Source organism: Rhipicephalus microplus, chromosome 8, assembly GCF_043290135.1.
Source record: "Rhipicephalus microplus isolate Deutch F79 chromosome 8, USDA_Rmic, whole genome shotgun sequence".
Classification (NCBI taxonomy): domain Eukaryota; kingdom Metazoa; phylum Arthropoda; class Arachnida; order Ixodida; family Ixodidae; genus Rhipicephalus; species Rhipicephalus microplus.
The window spans coordinates 35001513-35019344 of NC_134707.1; the positions used below are offsets into that span (position 1 = coordinate 35001513).

Here is a 17832-nt window from a genome sequence, read left to right on the forward strand (position 1 = left end):
GCTTCTCTTTCTCCTTTTTCCTCAGTGGCTACTTGACCGGAAGTCGATAATCCCTCTCAACGCGTTCTTTCTCGCTTCAGAAGCAGGCGTTTCCTATCAGACACACGAGCACGCTCAACAAGTCGGTCTACTGAAACGGCTCTGTTTCCACATTGCCCAAAATAACAATATGCCGCGGCACCATATCTCACAGACACCGACTCTCCCATGCTGCGTCGGCAGCGGCATTCTCATTACCCTTACGCACTATTTTAATCAGCCAGGTTGAACCGCACAGCAGCTACTTTCCACTTTTTTCGTACTGCTTTATGTGACAAAATACAGCGCTGACGCCTAACAAGGAGTGATTACCATCGCACAAGATCTCTCGCAAAGCGCTCCGCCAGTCTGCGGTGATGGCTTACTGCTGGTCCTTCCTCCCCATAGCCACCAAGCACACGTTTCTCTTCTTCCACTCAATCTCGCTCTAGTTTTCTTCTCCTATTGTTTGCTGTGTATAAAAGAACGACTATAACCTTGAAACGTTTTCTCTCTCTCTCTCTCTCTCTCTCTCTATATATATATATATATATATATATATATATATATATATATATATGGGAGAAAACTAAAGTCTAAAGCTACGTTGCGGTTGCGGTAAGACGCAGGAAGTCTGACCTTGATTTTGTATGTTTTGTTTTGTTTTTGTTTAGAAATAAAAACTGATTGATGCTAACTTTGAGCACCACATCACTATCTTTATGTACGTTCTTTTCACCTATGTTACGTTTCGCGAATTGCTCTTTCTAATTTTAGGTTACGATTAAGCCAAGTTTCTATTCCGATTCGAAAACGCCTTCTAGGAGATCTACCAGTCAATACTGTCACAAAGAACAAGTTCCATGCTGCATTTCAATTGCGCAGTAGTGTGAAGCGAAACCGAAATTACTTATGAAAATCAGACTGTTAAAATCACATAAATAATTTTTGTTAAAGTGTCGACTCATCTTTCCTTGCTTGTGAGTAGGGTGCTTTACCACTTTTACTTACAACTTGGGTAGTGGCAGGTCTTGGGGGCCCTTCCGCCATCACAGCCTGAAAAAAACATTGCAACTTGCTATGCTATTCTATGTCTTCCAACTTATCATTTTTTTCTTTTTTGTGGACATATATAATATAGATTGCACAACAAAAATGCTTTTTTACATAGATTTGCCCCTGTTCCAACGGTGTATCTCGCGATTCTGCTCACGGTATGACGACACTGCCGCTTTTAATCAAGGTGTCACATAAAAAATGCCTTACAGTTAGCGCTTCTATCAGGTAGAAAAAGTCGACTTTGATTCCGCCGCCGCATCCACCGTCGTTCGTAACCGCTTTTTCATTCTAATTAGGAAGAAAGTATATAGGATAGAATGGAGTCTGGACCAGACCCATGTACGTATTCTACCACGAAGCAATTCGCTGCTTTTTGTTTCTTTTTTAAACACACCTACACTGGAGCTCTTGCGCAAAAAGACACCATAATGGTGCTATGTTTAGAAAGGGATCGCTTCAACATATTTAACGTTGTATGTAACGAAGCTTAGAGCATTACAAAAATTATGAAATGCTGTCTATCTGAAAAAAAGAAACACCGGCCCTGTGCGCGAAGCGCTGTACAGTCACAGCAAAAACTGGAAGAGCATCGTTTTTGACCACTGGCTAATAATAAGCGTACACTTGAAAGTAGCACACGTCTTAGGTCGTATTTTTGTAAAGGTTTCGGTATACTCGCCACGAGGAGCTTTGTTTCGAAATGGGCGAAAGTGAAAAGTGCAAGTAACTCAAATAAGGCTGTATTTGCCCATACATACTGTATATTTTACTCTGAGCAGAAATGATAAATTACTAGAGTGTCTTGGTCATCGAAGTCATACAGGTATGTCTGCCTGTTCTGGCCAGAATCACAGTCAGTCTTTGACGGTAGCAAAGTTCGACCTCACATTCCACTTAGCAATGACATTGTGCTAGGTGTGATATATGATGCGAACATGTGCATTCCTTCAGCTGACCTCCCAATGCTTATCAAGAAAGTTAGTGACCATATCAAAATCGTCCAAGTCTCACGGCTTGGTAACATGCGTTACATAGAGATTGTCTTCAAAGGCAACGCATTGCCATCCCACATGAAGCTGGGTATCTTTCGTAACGTGGTCCGTCCATCTTCTCTGAGGCAGCTTCAGTATCATAAATGTAAGAAAAAAATGGGTCGTGCTAGTGAAGTTGGCAGGAACGTGGTAATTTGTCCCTGTAGTCCAGAGCCACACAATGCCAAATCATGCCATGGAACTGCCGTGATATGTCTCAACTGCCATGGATCGCATGAAGTGTCATCAAAAGAGTGTCCATTAGTAAAAAAAAGCTCACAGTTTCAGCACAAGGCTGAAGCAATGAATGCAACAGAAACACATCGGACTGTTTTAAAAAGTAGGACTATAGCATACTTAGCAACCGTACAAAATCTAGTGATCACGGTTGAGTGTGTGTTGAGCTGCCTTGTTTCTCGGACCAGACTCGAACATTCTTCCAATGTCAATGCACGTATGAGAGCCCACCTTGCTTCAACGTAACTAGTATTCTATAGGAGCTGTTATGAAAGTGTTCACACAACATCTGGTAGCATCACAAAGGCTGAACTACGTACAGCGTTTTTGCCGGCGTTTGTTCGGCGTTTCCTTCCTTGGCGTTAGTCGATATCGACGATACCGGTGATGGTATAGCGGAACGTAGAGTTTCAACGCACTTCACCATAACATCCACATCAGGTCATCCCAGGCATCGCAGTGTGGCTGTCGATGCCAGAAACAGCTGGATGGTGGGACAAGCCTGTTTAATTGCTTGTTCTCTCATATATAGCTCGCACCCAACACAGGAGATTCGGCAATGAAACTGGTGGTTAATGTATTAGTACATGGCTACATAACTACAAGCGAGACTTTTGAGCTGTGTTCAAGGATGTTTCTTTCAGGTGCAATCACAGTAAAGCTGCTGTAAATGGTACACATATAGCTTGGCGCTAGTGATATAGAAACGTTAAGCGGTGCGGCCTAGTTGCTCAGTGGAGCGCGCTTAGAATCGAGGCGTTACTGGTTTCAATCTCGGGTGGGTGCCTTAGATTTTTTCAGATGTGTTATATATATATATATATATATATATATATATATATATATATATATATATATATATATATATATATTTATGTATATATGGTAGATAACGCGTTCTTCTCCGGCAGTTCATGAACCTTAATTTGAGCAACAGTTACCACTCCCACTCATATGCTGCCACCACCACCGCTCGGTGTATCGCCGTCAGAGCCGAAAAGGTAGAGAGGCTTCGAAAACAGTGTCGGATTTTGCGTGTCACGTCGGAGGTCGCGGGATCGAATCCCGGTGGCGGTGGCTGCAGTTTAGATGGAGGTGAACATAGGCCCGTGTGCTCAGATTTGGGTGCACGTTAAAGAACCCCAGGCGGTCAAAATTTCCGGAGTCCTCTACTACAGCGTGTCTCATAAGGAGGTGGTGGTTTTGGAACGTTAAACTCGTACAAATCAAGTATTGATCAATCAATCGGATGCCACGTGTCCCTCACTACAACCACTGCGCACTCATAAAAAGCCGGCGCAGAATGCCCCGCAGTGTATATCATCTTCCACGCATAATTTCCACGATAACCGCCTACAAGTCGATGCCTTGTGGAGGTCTCTCACGATCACTATGCACACTCGTCTCAGCGAAATAACCACTCCTACAGCTTGGCGCAGGCGGCAAGTTTTGAATTCTTTGGAGCTAGTTCTTGCAAGCCTTTTTTGAACATCTTGAACTCTAGTGTTCACTCAGACAACTGCAGAGGAATTGGTTTCAAACACCTTCCATTTGTGAGTGCTGAGTTTTGCGTGGGGAACACTGTAATATGTGTGCGCAGATCACTTGTAGTCTTTCCTAATTGTTTTTTTTCTTTCATTTCTTTTCCCCCCTTTCACCTTCCGCCAGTGTAAGGCAACAAACTCGGTAGAACCTGGTTAACCTCCGCGCCTTTTCTTTGCCTCTTTCTCTCTTTCTCTACTGCATAATATTATTAGTATTAATGTTTTAGCATTGTATTCACAGAAAGGTTCAAAGTATGTAGTGTGATGATGGAGCCTTATTTGAGCTAAAGTTGGTATTGGCTATGGCCCATTGCGAAAAGAAAGCGTCTCACCTGTAGCCGTAATTTGGTCAAGTTTGTTACGAATGCTCTTGAGTTCTCGGAATTAATCTATATATCATTAGTGACGCCGTGGGCTGCTGAGTCGTTGCTGCGAACGCTGTTCTTTATTTCAAGGGCGCAGTGTCGTCAACCACATTCCGTCGCGTTTACCACGGGTCTCGCCCTTCCATCAAGTACTAGGACAACCTTTGTTGACAGTTTTTATAAGCTCTGCGAGGGGGTTTATTAGCGACGCCAGGTAATAGGCAGACAGCCGGTACGGAAACAAATGCTCGGGCAGTCCAGCGTCTACAGCTCGTGCTCCCGCTCGCACTTCGCACTCAGCGATGGTCCCACTAGTCATTGCCTTGCGAATTCCCCACTACAGCTCAAACACATTGATTTGCTTGAGTGAATAAGTCTTTCAACACTTTACCAAATCACTCGGTGTTACTCTGAACTATTATTAACGGACTCTTTCAAACGAAAATATCTACTGTAAAAATCACAAATATAATTCTCCCCAGTGTTTGTCACTGGGGAGAAATATGCTTGCTGTCAATATGCCTCCTGTCAATATGACGACAATATGCCTGCTGTCACCGTCCAGTCCTGCAGAACGTTTCTTGCTCATATACCTGCACCTAGATATATATTTTGTCAAATATTTAAAAGATCTATAAAAGTACTTACTGTAGCTTACTTTGACATGAACCCTCCGAGCATCTGTAAGTAGGTTATACAGGGCTTATTTGAAATTATTATTTTAGCTTATAGAACTCAAAAAAGCATACCACCATGATAAGCAACTAAACTTGCCTAAAGCAAAAAGAAAAAAAAAATATAACACACATTCACAGCTAAAGCCACGCTTCTGGATTCTTTGAAAGAAATACCATATGCTCTCAAATTCAACATCGAGCATTGACGTTTGTGACAACTTATGAGTGCCTTCGTCATAAAATTTATCGTATAGTTAGAGTCATGTCACGTGTAATTGGTTTATATATTTTATTACGATATCAATGACAACGGTAAATAATACTGCTGACTAATATTTACTACAAGAAAAATGTTGGGAAAAATTACTTGTCTCGCATTTATTATACCATTACAATTACTAATTGTTCTTCTTCATGCGTATTCTTGTTTTAGTTTTCATTGATGGCATGAATGCCGAGTAAGGCTCATACTCACCATATATTTGATAGAGAGAGAAACAACTTTGTTCAAAACGGCAAGTGTCCGAGGAATTATATCCTCTCCTCTAAATGGCAGCTAAGAGTCCTTGGGCCCTAGCGGCATCTTCGGCTTGCCTGATAACTTGTAGCTGGTCCTGCATGTTTGAGTTAAGCAGCGCGGTCTCTCACCGCTGTGGGTTGAAATATTTGGTCTTTGGCCCCTTCACGAACTTAGCACAAGCCCATGTAATGTGTTTCAGCTCCACCCGCTGATTGCAGAGTTTACATTTGTCGGAGTAGACATTGGGATAGCAGTTACTGTAAGCAATTGGGTTTGGAAATGTGCTTGTTTGTAACAGGCGCCATGCTGTCACCTGGTGTTCATTTATTGAGGAATGTGGAGGAGATAATGCTGCCTCCCTAATCGGTAGTGTTTAGTGATTTCATTGTAGGAGACCATGCGCTCTCTCTCCACACGTGGGCTTTGCGTCATTCCTGCACCTGCTCGGCTCACTAACTCTCCAGCTAAGGTGTGCGCGGATTCGTTGGCCGGAAGGGAAGAGTGAATGGGCGTCCATATAACATACATGTTGCGCTCTCCATGAAAGTTGGTCAAAATTCCTTTCGCCTCTTTCGAGATCCTACTTTGAGCAAAAAAAAACTGTGGTTTTAGAGTCGCTGATTATAACGCTGGCTGTTGTAGACGCAAGCGCCAACGCTGAGGCTGCTTCCTCGGCGATTTCAGACCTTCGTGATTTAATAAAACTGCTGGCGAGCAGGTGGCCCGCTTGATTTGAAGTGACCAACGCCATCCGTCGGCCGTCATGATACTCCGCCGCATCTACATAGACCATATTCACATCGTTTTGAAACTTCTTGTGTAGTGCTTTCGCCCTAGCGTTCCTCCGCTCCCGGTGATACTCGGGGTGCATGCTTCTGAGTGATGGCGGTATCATGATGCGCTCTCTGGTTTCTATTGAGATATCGTATTGATCCGCACTTTGGCTAGTGCACGTGATGCCCAGTTTGTGCATCACCGTTCTTCCTGTGTGGATTTTTGATAGTCGTTCATATTGTGCAATCATATGAGCCTCAATAAGTTCGTCTAGCTTGTTATGCATACCTAGTGCTTCAAAATGTCCATTAGATGTGGATATTTGTAATATCAAACCACACTTTGCTGTCATAAAGAGAAGCTAACACAGCTAGTAATTGCTAACATTTTTTTTTATTTCATTAAAATATTGTGCGCAGCTGCGATCTTCATGACGCTTGGTACAGCACATCTCAACCACACGCTGCTTTACAGTGTCTCGATCCTACATTGCCTTCGATTTACAAGTACGAAATTGATGCCTGCGGTACAAATCAAAATTTATGCTTGACGAAGTCTTTTCATGGTTCATCAGGCAACAAACGTGACCTCTGTTGGGGACGTGAATATGAACAATGCAAAAGGCCACGTGATTGCAAGTTATAACTTCATGATGTCAGAAAATGGCCGCTACGACGTCCAAGAAAGCCAAAATTTGTGCGATTGCTCGGATATTATCCTTGTTCCAATCAAAGTCATATCATCGCACGAAATAATCCTATCGCCAAATAGATGTGCCTATTCTTGAGCTAGTTAAATGTCAGGTGAAGGGCCGACCTCCTTTGAGGGATCGGACATAAGGTGCGAGAACCAATGCATATACTGGGATGAAAATAAGTGAGTGGTTCCAAGTAAAACACATTATTCCTCCCAGACAGGTGAGTCTTGCGTCAAGGCCTCTTTCTTTTAAGAATGAAGTCAATTAGGGTATAGTTCCGCTTTGTGAGCGCTAAATGTCGTCGCATAGTCAATCATAAACGGATATGCACCACAGAAATTTGGTATAACCTACTACTCACCACCGGCTCATATTATGCGCATATAAATATACGCCGTTAGAGCCAAAACAACATGTTTCGCTTAGCAGCGGCGTCAGAATTTCCGACGAAACTCACTAAGTTGCTCTAGTTTCTTATCTAGTAGCAGGGATACAAATACGCATCTCTATAGGAAAGACATTTATTTTAAATACAAGTTCTTGAAACACATCTAGAAAGTGATTGTGAGTTAGGGGACAAGTTTCAAGTAAAGAGCAAATATTTTGATGTGGGAAAGTCGGTGCACAATGCACGCTTCGCCCCTTCCCAACTTTTACGTATTGGAGCTATTTTTAGAGCTCAGTGAGCCCACACTACTGCGGGACATTTATCCGCCTCATCAGGTAACCCTATTGATGTTCGTTTGACAACTAAGTGAAGTTATTCGCAATAACTTGGTCGAAACCTTCAATTTGTCATGACACTATTTTCACCACCACCTCTTGGCCGTAGGCCACGCCGCATTTATTTAATGATAAAAAGGTGTGCATTCTCTGCAACTGAATATTATAGAAATAGGGTCAAGGAAGAGCAATTGCCTTTTTTAGCTCATTTCTCTATACTCTCCTTACAGCTCATTGTGGAAGAACGAGGTGGTCAATACTAAGTTCAGTAAAAAAATAATTGCAAAATGCGTATGCAGCACTTAATGGGCACCTTTTTGAAGTGATTGCTATATAAGGCGATAGGAAATGGATATCTATCTATCTTCATGTTGCTAGAAACATATTTATTGGCTGAGCCCTGAGGGACATAATTCTCTCCGCCGTACTGAAGCATGCTTCATGCGGGCACATGCTTAGAGGTGGAGATATGGCCACAGCAATGTTCTGAACGTGGTGCATGAATGCAGCACACTCAGATCTTGCAAGTTTGGTCAGCACGATCGAAACAAGCACATCGAAAAGAACACAGAGGCATCATTTTAGAACTTCTATCGGAAAATCTGAAGTTCTTGAAAATCATCTGAAGGCACCGCTTAACTGCAGGTGAAGTTAGCTCAGTGCAGTTGACTGTAGTCATGCAAAGTTAGAGCGATGAAAATCAACGTTTGATCACTCGAATTGTTTCACTTCACCCGTGTAGTTCGAGCATGTTGGTGGCAAGCAACTGCCCCATATCGAGCAGAATCGCGGTACACAAAAAAAAAAACGATGCTCTTTTATTTATCTCAGTAGAGTAGGTTATGATTTAGATACAATCATAAAGACTTGCCAATTTGAACAAAAAATATGAACGCACGAGGGTACATGAAGTGCAAGTTGCTCCTCGTGAGTTACTCGCCGATCTTTCATTGTTCTGCTAACTCGGTACTTTCACAGCCTTCTACATACAGTGAAAAGTCTTTGTCAGCAATATGTCTTTTTTTCAACAACACTGCTGTCCCACGCACTTCGTTACCATGTTAACAACTGGGAGAAGATAATAGTCGGCTCTCAAAGCGGTCGAGAGAGAGAAAAATAGATGGTATGGAAAAAGGCAGGGTAGTTAACTGCAAAACGAATCTCTCGTTTGCTTCCATGCCTTGAAAAAGGGGTAAGAGAGACCAAAAAGTAATCATTATTGAAATGAGGAAGAAAGGGAGGGAAACAAAAACACACACACAAGCACACAAGAGTGTCACAATCGCTCAACGATTCTGGTCACTCGCAGAGACTCAACAGCGCCTTCGTTGCTTTCTGGCGTGAAGCTCGATCTTTCCGGCATAACAAATTTGATTTTCCAGAAAACGGATGGTCGTCGATGAGCACAAACTCAGCTGTGATGGGATGTCTCAAGAGCTGCACTGAGGGCATTGAGGTTAAAAATGTTCAATGGTTCTATCTGTGGCGCAATGCTCACATGCCACCACTAATGCGTAATGGGCGTCTACATTTTTTTTTCAGTGAAGTAACTTTTGTCATGATTCTATTCGTTGAAATTAAAGGAAATAAAAAAAACTTGGCCCATTGCCGATTCGGGAATGGCCGGGCACTTCTGTTCCATTTCTGAAAATTTTGAACGCAGAAAATGCATGTTGGTAGTTTTATGGAGCTTAAAAGAAACACCCTATACAGCTGACGTCATCAGATGGGTTAAGAGCTTTAAGAAATTGACATAGTTGCACGATCATACGGTTACATTAAGGACTTTTTGTCAAACAGAACTGCCTACCTGAAGTTCCATAACCAAACATGGGATAACCACCAATATATTTAGGTAGGGGTACACCGCATGACTCGTTTTCTCTCCATTTCTCTTCCATATGGCCATGAAAGGCCTCTATGATGCTTTTTACAAAATAGAGGGGCTAAAATTTAGTATGTATGCGGGTGACATCGCCCTCAAGGTGGACTAACCAGGGGAGCGATGCGAGCATTGAGAAGCGCCTGGAGGTGGCGGCGGACACTGCGGTGAACTGTGTGGCCAGCAGGGGTCTTTGATGCTCACCGCGAAAATCGGAACTCTTCGTCTACAACCCAAAATCACCCCGTTGTAAGCACAGATACGCATTCAACATTGAAATAGAGGAGAAGCCCATCCCAAAAGCGAACCAGATAAGAATCTTAGGACTATTCATTCAAAAAAAATGTACATAATGATGGCATAATTATAACACTTCTTGGATTTGCCACGCAAACCCTTGGATTATTTAAAAGAGTTGCGCTGAAAGGACGCGGCTTGAAGGAAAGAAGCTTGCTCGAACTAACCCAAGCAAACGTAATAAGCTGTGTGTGCTATGCCACGCCTTTCTCGGACATCAGGTCTGCATAGAAAAAAATAGACTCGTTTATTCGACAATGCATGAAAAGGGCTTTAGGTTTAACAAAAAACAGCTCCATAGAGAAGCCTCTCTCTATGAGATTTCACAATATCTGGAATAAAAAGGAGGCGGCTGTCGGAATTTCACAGCTGAATTGACTAAGGTGACCGACCACTGGCAGAGCAATCCTCAATATGGTAGGCATGCAGACCAATAGGGACCACGAGGCAAATAAAACATCATAAAGACTGCCGAGAAAAACTAAATATTTTCCTCCTTCCATAAAAGATTCATCCCATATTCCAGGCAGAGACGAGGGAAAAGAGAGCACCAACTATAACCTAACGCTTTGGATCAATGGATCCCATCTGGTTGCATACGTGGACGCGGCAAGTGCCAAATTAGGTGCGGCGATCGCCTCGGTAGTTGACGAACAGCGTGCTCCGATATCGGCCGCCAGCACTGGAAGCCACAACAACAACAACAAAAAAAAAACGGGTGAAGAAGCTGCGATAGCGTTCGCTGGCGTTGGAACAGAAGCTCATTTTATAATCAGCGATAGCAAAATGGCTTTCTCGAATTGCGGTAAAAGTATGATCTCACCCAAAGCCGTGATAGTTATCTCCGCTAAACGTCTAAAAATGAAAATTAGCATATTTTGCACCCAAGCACACACATTCATTCCTGGCAACGAGGTGGCCCACGAGCTAGCTTGAGCTCTATACTTCCGGGTGACTGTAAAGCCGCTCAACTGCCATAACATAGATAAACATCTACAAAATTGCACCTAAATTGTTCATAATTATGGGCTACTTAGGAGAGTAGTGGCATCAGCGGATGAAAGCCTGGACAATAGGGATGCAGTTGCGCGGCGGCACTTCCAAGCTGGCAATTTCATAAACCCGGTCTGGGCATATCATGGTGAAAAAGATGACAGGCAAAACGATAGATACAGGCACTGTAGGGCGAGAGAGACCCTCGAAGACATAATATGAGATTGTGATTGCTCCACATGCAATAAATCAAATATAATTTGTAGAGAGGCCTGGGAAGCCCTGCTGTGAAGCGAGGACCCTGTTTCACAGCAACAAGCCATCTGCCTGGCAGAAAATGCTGTGAGGAGTAGGAACCTCTTCGCCAGCTTCTAATCGCGGAGGTGCCGGTCACCATGACCTATGTCGGAGACGGGGAGTAGGGAGCCTCTATACCTGGCGGAATAGTAAAGTTGTCACACATCCATCCATCCAAGATCTGCAAAAGCATGCGAAACATGGTACCATGTTACAAAGGCGCCCATGTGTTTTGAGAGGAGGGACAGTACTTCAAAATGTTGAAGAGAGGACAAGTATGAGGTGAGACGGTGCGCAAGCTACAATACGAAATATTGCAGTAAACACAAGCGTCGTGTCAGCGTCTACACGCAACACAACTTAGACAAACACGTTTTTGACTATGCGGCCAAGTCGCTGATGGCGAATGGAGCAAAAACATTGAACGAAAAGATGGGGACACAGCTGATGACTGAAGCGCCGGCGAGTGAAAAAGTCACAGCTCTGCTGCAAAGGCGAAGCAATGATTGCGATAGCAACAAATTGGAATTCACGCGCAAAATAACACGCAGATCTGAACGTGCCCCGTGTTTCTCACGCTAAAATAAAGCAGGAATCGTACTAACAGGTATAGATGGACGCGAATAAGCGTCTAAAGTGTTACTGCACTGTGTCTGAAAAGCGCGCTCTTTTTGCAAACGGAGATTGTGAATGACTGCAGTGACCTCTGTGCACCAGGTAACTACAACAGAATCGTTCCGGTGGAAGTTTAAGGGCAGCCAAGACATAGGATGCTGCGAACCATGAGATAAGGGCGCGCGAGTGTGCGTTCATGAGCTTCACGACCACCCACTCCCTTCCGCAAGGCAAAGTACGCGTGGGAGATAAGGGCGCGCGCCACCACGCGTTCACTGCGCCATCTTTCTGTTAATGCTGAAAACGCGATAACTCCCACACAAGATGCCCATCAGCAGCGGTAAGTGATATATATATATATATATACATATATAGCCTGCCGTTTGAGCGCTCGACGGCGTGCTTTTCTGTAGCTTTGTGGCTAACCCCTCGCATTCACTGCTCGGAGATTGCACGTTCGATTCCGCGCACCGGTGTCTTTTTCAGAATCTTTTTTCTTTCTTGCGTTTTCATTTATATAGACACGTATGCAAATACGGTGCATGACATCTACGCCGACGCCCACGCTGGTGGCAAAATCCAGTGGAGAGTGTCCATATAGTTGCTATTGCAATAAAACAAAGCGTGAGGCGCAAGATGGGTATGACGCTGCATGGTGGCGTCAGACCACCTTACGATACTAATAGCATAGAGCCGCTGTTTCGCGAAAAATAAAGACAGACGTTGAAGCAACTCAGCTGATATACAACGACCGAATTACATGTAGTCGGTGGGTTGCTCATAAATGCACATCATTTCAAATAAGCCAAGCCATTGAAAAAATACTGTTTTAATGCCAAATTATGTGCCCTGACTTACGAATGTCTGAAGTTAGAAAAACGACATGATGATGAAGGAGGAAGCAACAAAAGGGAGAAGGCAGGAAGGTTAACAAAAGTGTGCTATATTTCTCGAAACAAGACGTAATTACAGTTCTATGGAAAGGGTGCTCAACTCCATTCCAATTTTCTTCCTCCAAGTGTGGTTCTTGTTTCATTACCATTCACTTCCGGGGTCACAAAATTGTGGATTCCTTACAAAGGTATTCCAATTCCGTAGTGGCAACAGCACAACACTGCATGCCACACCGTGGAATCCTTTGATGGGACAAGCAAGGGTGTTCGTAAAAGACACCTCAAGCCACATGCAGCAGAGAAGGGTCATCTCAGATCAGCGTAGGCAAAATTGAATAGTAGTTGCAGGGCTGGATCCAGGCGGTGGAGACCGGCCTGTAGAAATTCAAGCATTTGTCATATAGACCCTGAGAAATCATGCGCGCGCAAATCATTCTCTGCTGGTGCGTCGCATCTATTCTAGTAAAATATATGTCATGTCACTAATTTTGTCAGCATCTTTAGCTGTGTCGTCGAAATTCTGGTTACCATTGATGGCGAAAGGAGCTGGTGTCCAATGAAAAGTTACGTCGTGTGGTTGTCAAATATTGACGGTATACAGGCAAATCACTTGCAGTGCGCTGCCACCTGTCGTCAAACGTACAAAAACCTGAACTCAGACTATGACGAAGTGACATTCACACTGCAAGGAAACAGTATAAAGAAGACAACAACTTACAGATACCTCAGAATGAAAATATCGGACAAAAAAGATTACCTGCAACAACAATCCGAATTGGTCACAAAAAAATTTAACCGCCTAAAAGGTAGGGTGTGGCATCTTTCCCGACACCCATACAACCCGTACTCTGTTGGTCGAGTTTTGTGGAAAACGCTCGCTGTGCCAGTGACAACGTATGATATAGACACACTCACATACCCAACTTAAACCATGAAGTGCTTAAACAGACATCAAAACGAACTGGGACGGTGGTTGCTGGAGAAAATTTCTGCACACCAAGTGCCGCCATAAAAAGGTGAAATGGGGTGGTCACGTTTCTAAATTCGGGAGGCAAGAATGAAATTCCAGTACATGAGCAGACTGGAATTCAAGCCAGAAACCAATTTCAGCAGACGGATGTGCCTATACCTGCGATACAAAGGCATTAGAACTCTCTGGATGCAACGACTTTCAACATTAGAATCGAAATTTGAATCAAAACCCAAGGCTCCAACAAACCAAAACAGAAAGTGAATTGCACCAGAAAGTGAGCGAATGGGTTACCCAGATCAGCACGGACAACTGGCGTAAAGCTGTCACCAAGAGACGCAGCCTATCGTGTTACGCTTCATACAAATTGGCACCGGGCACCGAACCTCATTACAAAGGAGACAAATCAAGTGCACTACTGTTCCAAGCTCGCTCCGGTTCTCTGGCGACTCAACAACGACGCCATGAACTCTTTGACTCCAACCCGACGTGCCGCCAGTGTGGAGCAGCCGAAGAAACAATCGCCCGTGTTCTACAGGCTTGCCTGCGTCTGCACGATGTGCCCCGCACCTTGCCAAGTCTGCCGGAACTTTTGGGACTGGGGGGCCATACAGATGAAACCCATTTCGATCTGGTGAATTCTACGAAGACTCTCCTGCTACGCTGGGAGTGGCTGAACAGAAGGGCCTAAAACACACCGGCCAGAGAAACACGCCACACACCCTACTCTTCTTCAACCCCGCGCACCAGTGACCCATAGCCCGGTTTCGATGAGTCGGGGCAAACTAAAGTGATCTAACACGTAAACATCCAGATTTAAAGAAAGTGAATGGTGTGGTAGCGAAACACGGCTTGTCTTGGCTCGGCTCGACTTTCACCAAACCATTGGGCGCTCGTGTGTGTGTGTGTGTGTGTGTGTGTGTGTGTGTGTGTGTGTGTGTGTGTGTGTGAGTGTGTGTGTGTGCGCATAGAGGAAACTACTGTGACGCCTGCTTAGTGTACGAACAACTGTCCAAATATTAATTTATTACGAATTTTATTCCTGTGGCGCATGAAATGCCTGCCCTGTGTAAAAAGGGAATAGGAATAATAACTTACTTACTTACTTACTTACTTACTTACTTACTTACTTATTTACTTACTTACCTACTTAAGACAGTTGGTTCAAAGGCATACGTTGCTTTCAGCGTAAAGCTGAAAGCAACGTATGGGTGAAGAATGACATTAAGAGTGGGCGCCCTGCTGCTATCACGAATTGAGTGCATCCTTGAATAAATGAAAGGTCACTCAGGCGATTCATAATAGATTTTTTTCTGGCAGAAGACAAGGTACCCTTTTTTAATGTATTGCCAGTTTTGTGATGCTCAGTTTTACAGAAGTACATTCCGAGCCCACGAGGCTCCTAGCCAACAATCTTAAGACACTCATGTACTACATTAACACTGAGGAGTGTTAGATGCTGGTGAAACAGAGAAATATTCAACAAGGAAATTCAGACAATAACGTTTAGCTAGCCTACGTGAATACAGAAAACCTCGCGAAGGTGATATGTGTGTGTGGCGGGCTGTTATTTAAAGGGTGACTTGCAACGTATTTTTGTGAAAATAAATCAGACTTATTGTGCGAAAAAGGGTCCAGTTTGCTCACAGGTGCTGGAAACAGGAAAATCAGTGCTGTGTTCATTTCTTGCAAACCAGTTCAGACTAAGCATATCACAGCCAAAAAAGAAAACGACTGCATGGTGCAGTCATTGGGGTGTCGTTTAACCCTCTCGAGAGAATGCTCCTAAAGTTCGCTTGGGAGCTCCACACTTCTTTGGTATTTCGAACTGCAGAAGCCCTTCGTTGACGCAAGAGTGCTGAGAGACTTAAATTTTTTCAACAGCATATTCAACTGAAATCTACGTCTGATGTTGAGTTATGCAATTTGTGAACTCTCACAGTCTCTGAGGACCTGCTCGTTGACCATTATACGCAAACAGAGCCAGCATAAGCTAGTGCAAGTGTGCACATGTCTTACTTCGGTGAGATATAGACCGGCAACTGAAACGTTCCGCATGCGAGTCCCATAATTCAGTATGTTTCCGTACAGAATACATATGTTTACCATATATTTTCATATATTTACGTGAAATGCTCACTGAAACATACGGAATAATTGGAAATCGCATACGGAACGTTTCAGTAGGAATATATGCTGATGCATCCGTTCTTGTCAGCGCAAGCGAGCACCACAAGCGAGCACAAGATACAAGCCAGGCTGTGGAGCTTTACAAGACTTGGCGCCACTTGATGGAGCAGTATAGGTTAGTGCAATGTCCGACTCCCTTGAAAAGTTTGCTGTGGAACCAAGTGCAACTACATGGCGAAAAAATGATTTAGCTTAAAACTTCGTGTGCTTGCGCATAGCCGTGCACATGGAGGAGGGAGTGTGCAAAGGATGATTGCTTCCTAGTCACGTAAGAGGTGGTGGGACGCAACGTTTCTTCAAAAGATGAAGTGCACAAGGGAAGAAATTCCGCCTTGTTAGTAAGATGTTACGTATTATTCAGCGCAAAGTGACGCAAGGGCGGAAAGGAAATACAAAACGTGTGCCAGATTGGTTTTTATTACATCGCGCCCCTTAGCTTACGTCGCCGAACCATTGCCTTCCACCAATTATACGCGCCATATGTGACATCATTCCTATTAACGTCTCGCATCGCCCCACAATTAAGAGTGAAACACTCCGAGCGTGCGCCAACAGCGAACGGGTTTTATTACACCGCGCCCCCTAGCGTACGTCGCCGAACGATTGCCTTCCGCCAATTACACGCCGCATATGTCACATCATTCCTATTAACATCTCTCATCTTTCATCATCAACTACAAGTACCGACATCTAGTTTTACAACATCTCGCATCTTTTCATCAACTACAAGTACCGCCATCTAGTGAACACTCGAGGAACTAAACTAGAGGTGGCTACATACAGCTCGGTAACTACGTAAATCAAGGGCGGCTGACCCATGCCTTAAGGAGCTTCGCTCCTAATAAAATATTTTATTAGCATTTTCTGAACGCCCCACTTGAATACAGCCATCTCTGGATGCAGAAGATATGCATGACAGAGAATAAAATTACTTTCGAAAAAGGTGTTAGTCCCCTTTTAAGAAAAGCACGTGGCGTAAACAACGCACTATCGTAATTTCCGCTGACTTTTTTTAGTGCCAATCTGTTTAACTGCACTATTCTTGATAACCTACTTGGTTATCAAAACAACATTACCCAATCTTGGCACTTCTTGATGAGAATAACAAAGATAACTCCAACAGAGATCACTCACCGAATTCGCGTCACACCAGCGACCACCTGCTCTCTGCTCACGAGATCACAAAGTGTCATTCGCTGTACCGAACCATCACAAGATTAAGGTTTCTTGAATTCCCTTTTGTCGACGATGCTTGTAGTCGCTTGTGACGTCTATAGCATGCACAGATCAATATCTTTTTTTCCGAATGCGGCTGAAAGCTTCATGCAATCCTCAGTGCACCAGCTTAGCCTCGCCATGTTGATTTGTAGGGCAGCCCGGCAAAATTACTTAGGTTACTCCCCCAGCACCCAATGACAGCTACTGAGTGATGCACCACACTATTTGCGAAACACCCACCAGAGAATAATGAGGGAATTTGTCCAGTTTCCCTCCATTCGGCAGCCACCGGAGAAAAATGGTGGAAAATGAATGCATATTCTCCGGTACATTCCAGTCGCAGTGAGGCCACTGGAGTAGAGCAGGAGCATATTCCCCCTAAAATACCCCGCTTGGTATACTTTCGTTCACAGAGTACAGATGGGCGTTCGAGGAACCAAAGTGCTTAGATTAACCCGCAGTTCTTCCAATGGTGCACCGCGTACTTGCATTTATATGTTTGTGCATGTCATGCTTCAGAAAAAGTTTCTTGCTTGTCGAAAGCATGAAAATACATGGGTGCCAGGAGTGCTGAGCGAAGCACGCTGAAGCGTGACAAGAAAATTAGGTGCTGCTATAGAAAGGCATGTGACTGATGTATGCCCGTGTGTCTGGCGGTCCTCTTGTCACCAGCCCGGCCAAATGATTTTTTTTTGGTATAGCGCAGTTTGCCATATTGACTGGAACATAGAAAACCTGATTATACTGTTTCATCACAGACGTGTTGTGTCATCTTTTACACTTGTGTCCTGGAACACTCTCCAAAAACCTAAAATGCCGTCGTAACAATCCC

General features: G+C 43.9%; 2 protein-coding genes across 2 annotated transcripts in view; one reads left to right on the top strand and one right to left on the bottom strand.

Moving 5' to 3' along the window:
* Positions 1 to 17832, top strand: part of LOC119187091 (rab-like protein 2A) — a 290773-nt gene that overhangs the window by 72168 nt on the left and 200773 nt on the right. The window lies entirely within an intron of this gene.
* LOC142769141 (uncharacterized) overlaps positions 1 to 17832 on the bottom strand; it is a 39783-nt gene that overhangs the window by 8941 nt on the left and 13010 nt on the right. Inside the window, exons 3-4 of the mRNA XM_075872093.1 lie at positions 4903 to 4935; positions 1030 to 1074 (exon numbers count right to left, since the gene is read on the bottom strand). Coding sequence (XP_075728208.1) covers positions 1030 to 1074; positions 4903 to 4935 — 78 coding nt within the window. The remainder of the gene's footprint in view (positions 1 to 1029; positions 1075 to 4902; positions 4936 to 17832) is intronic.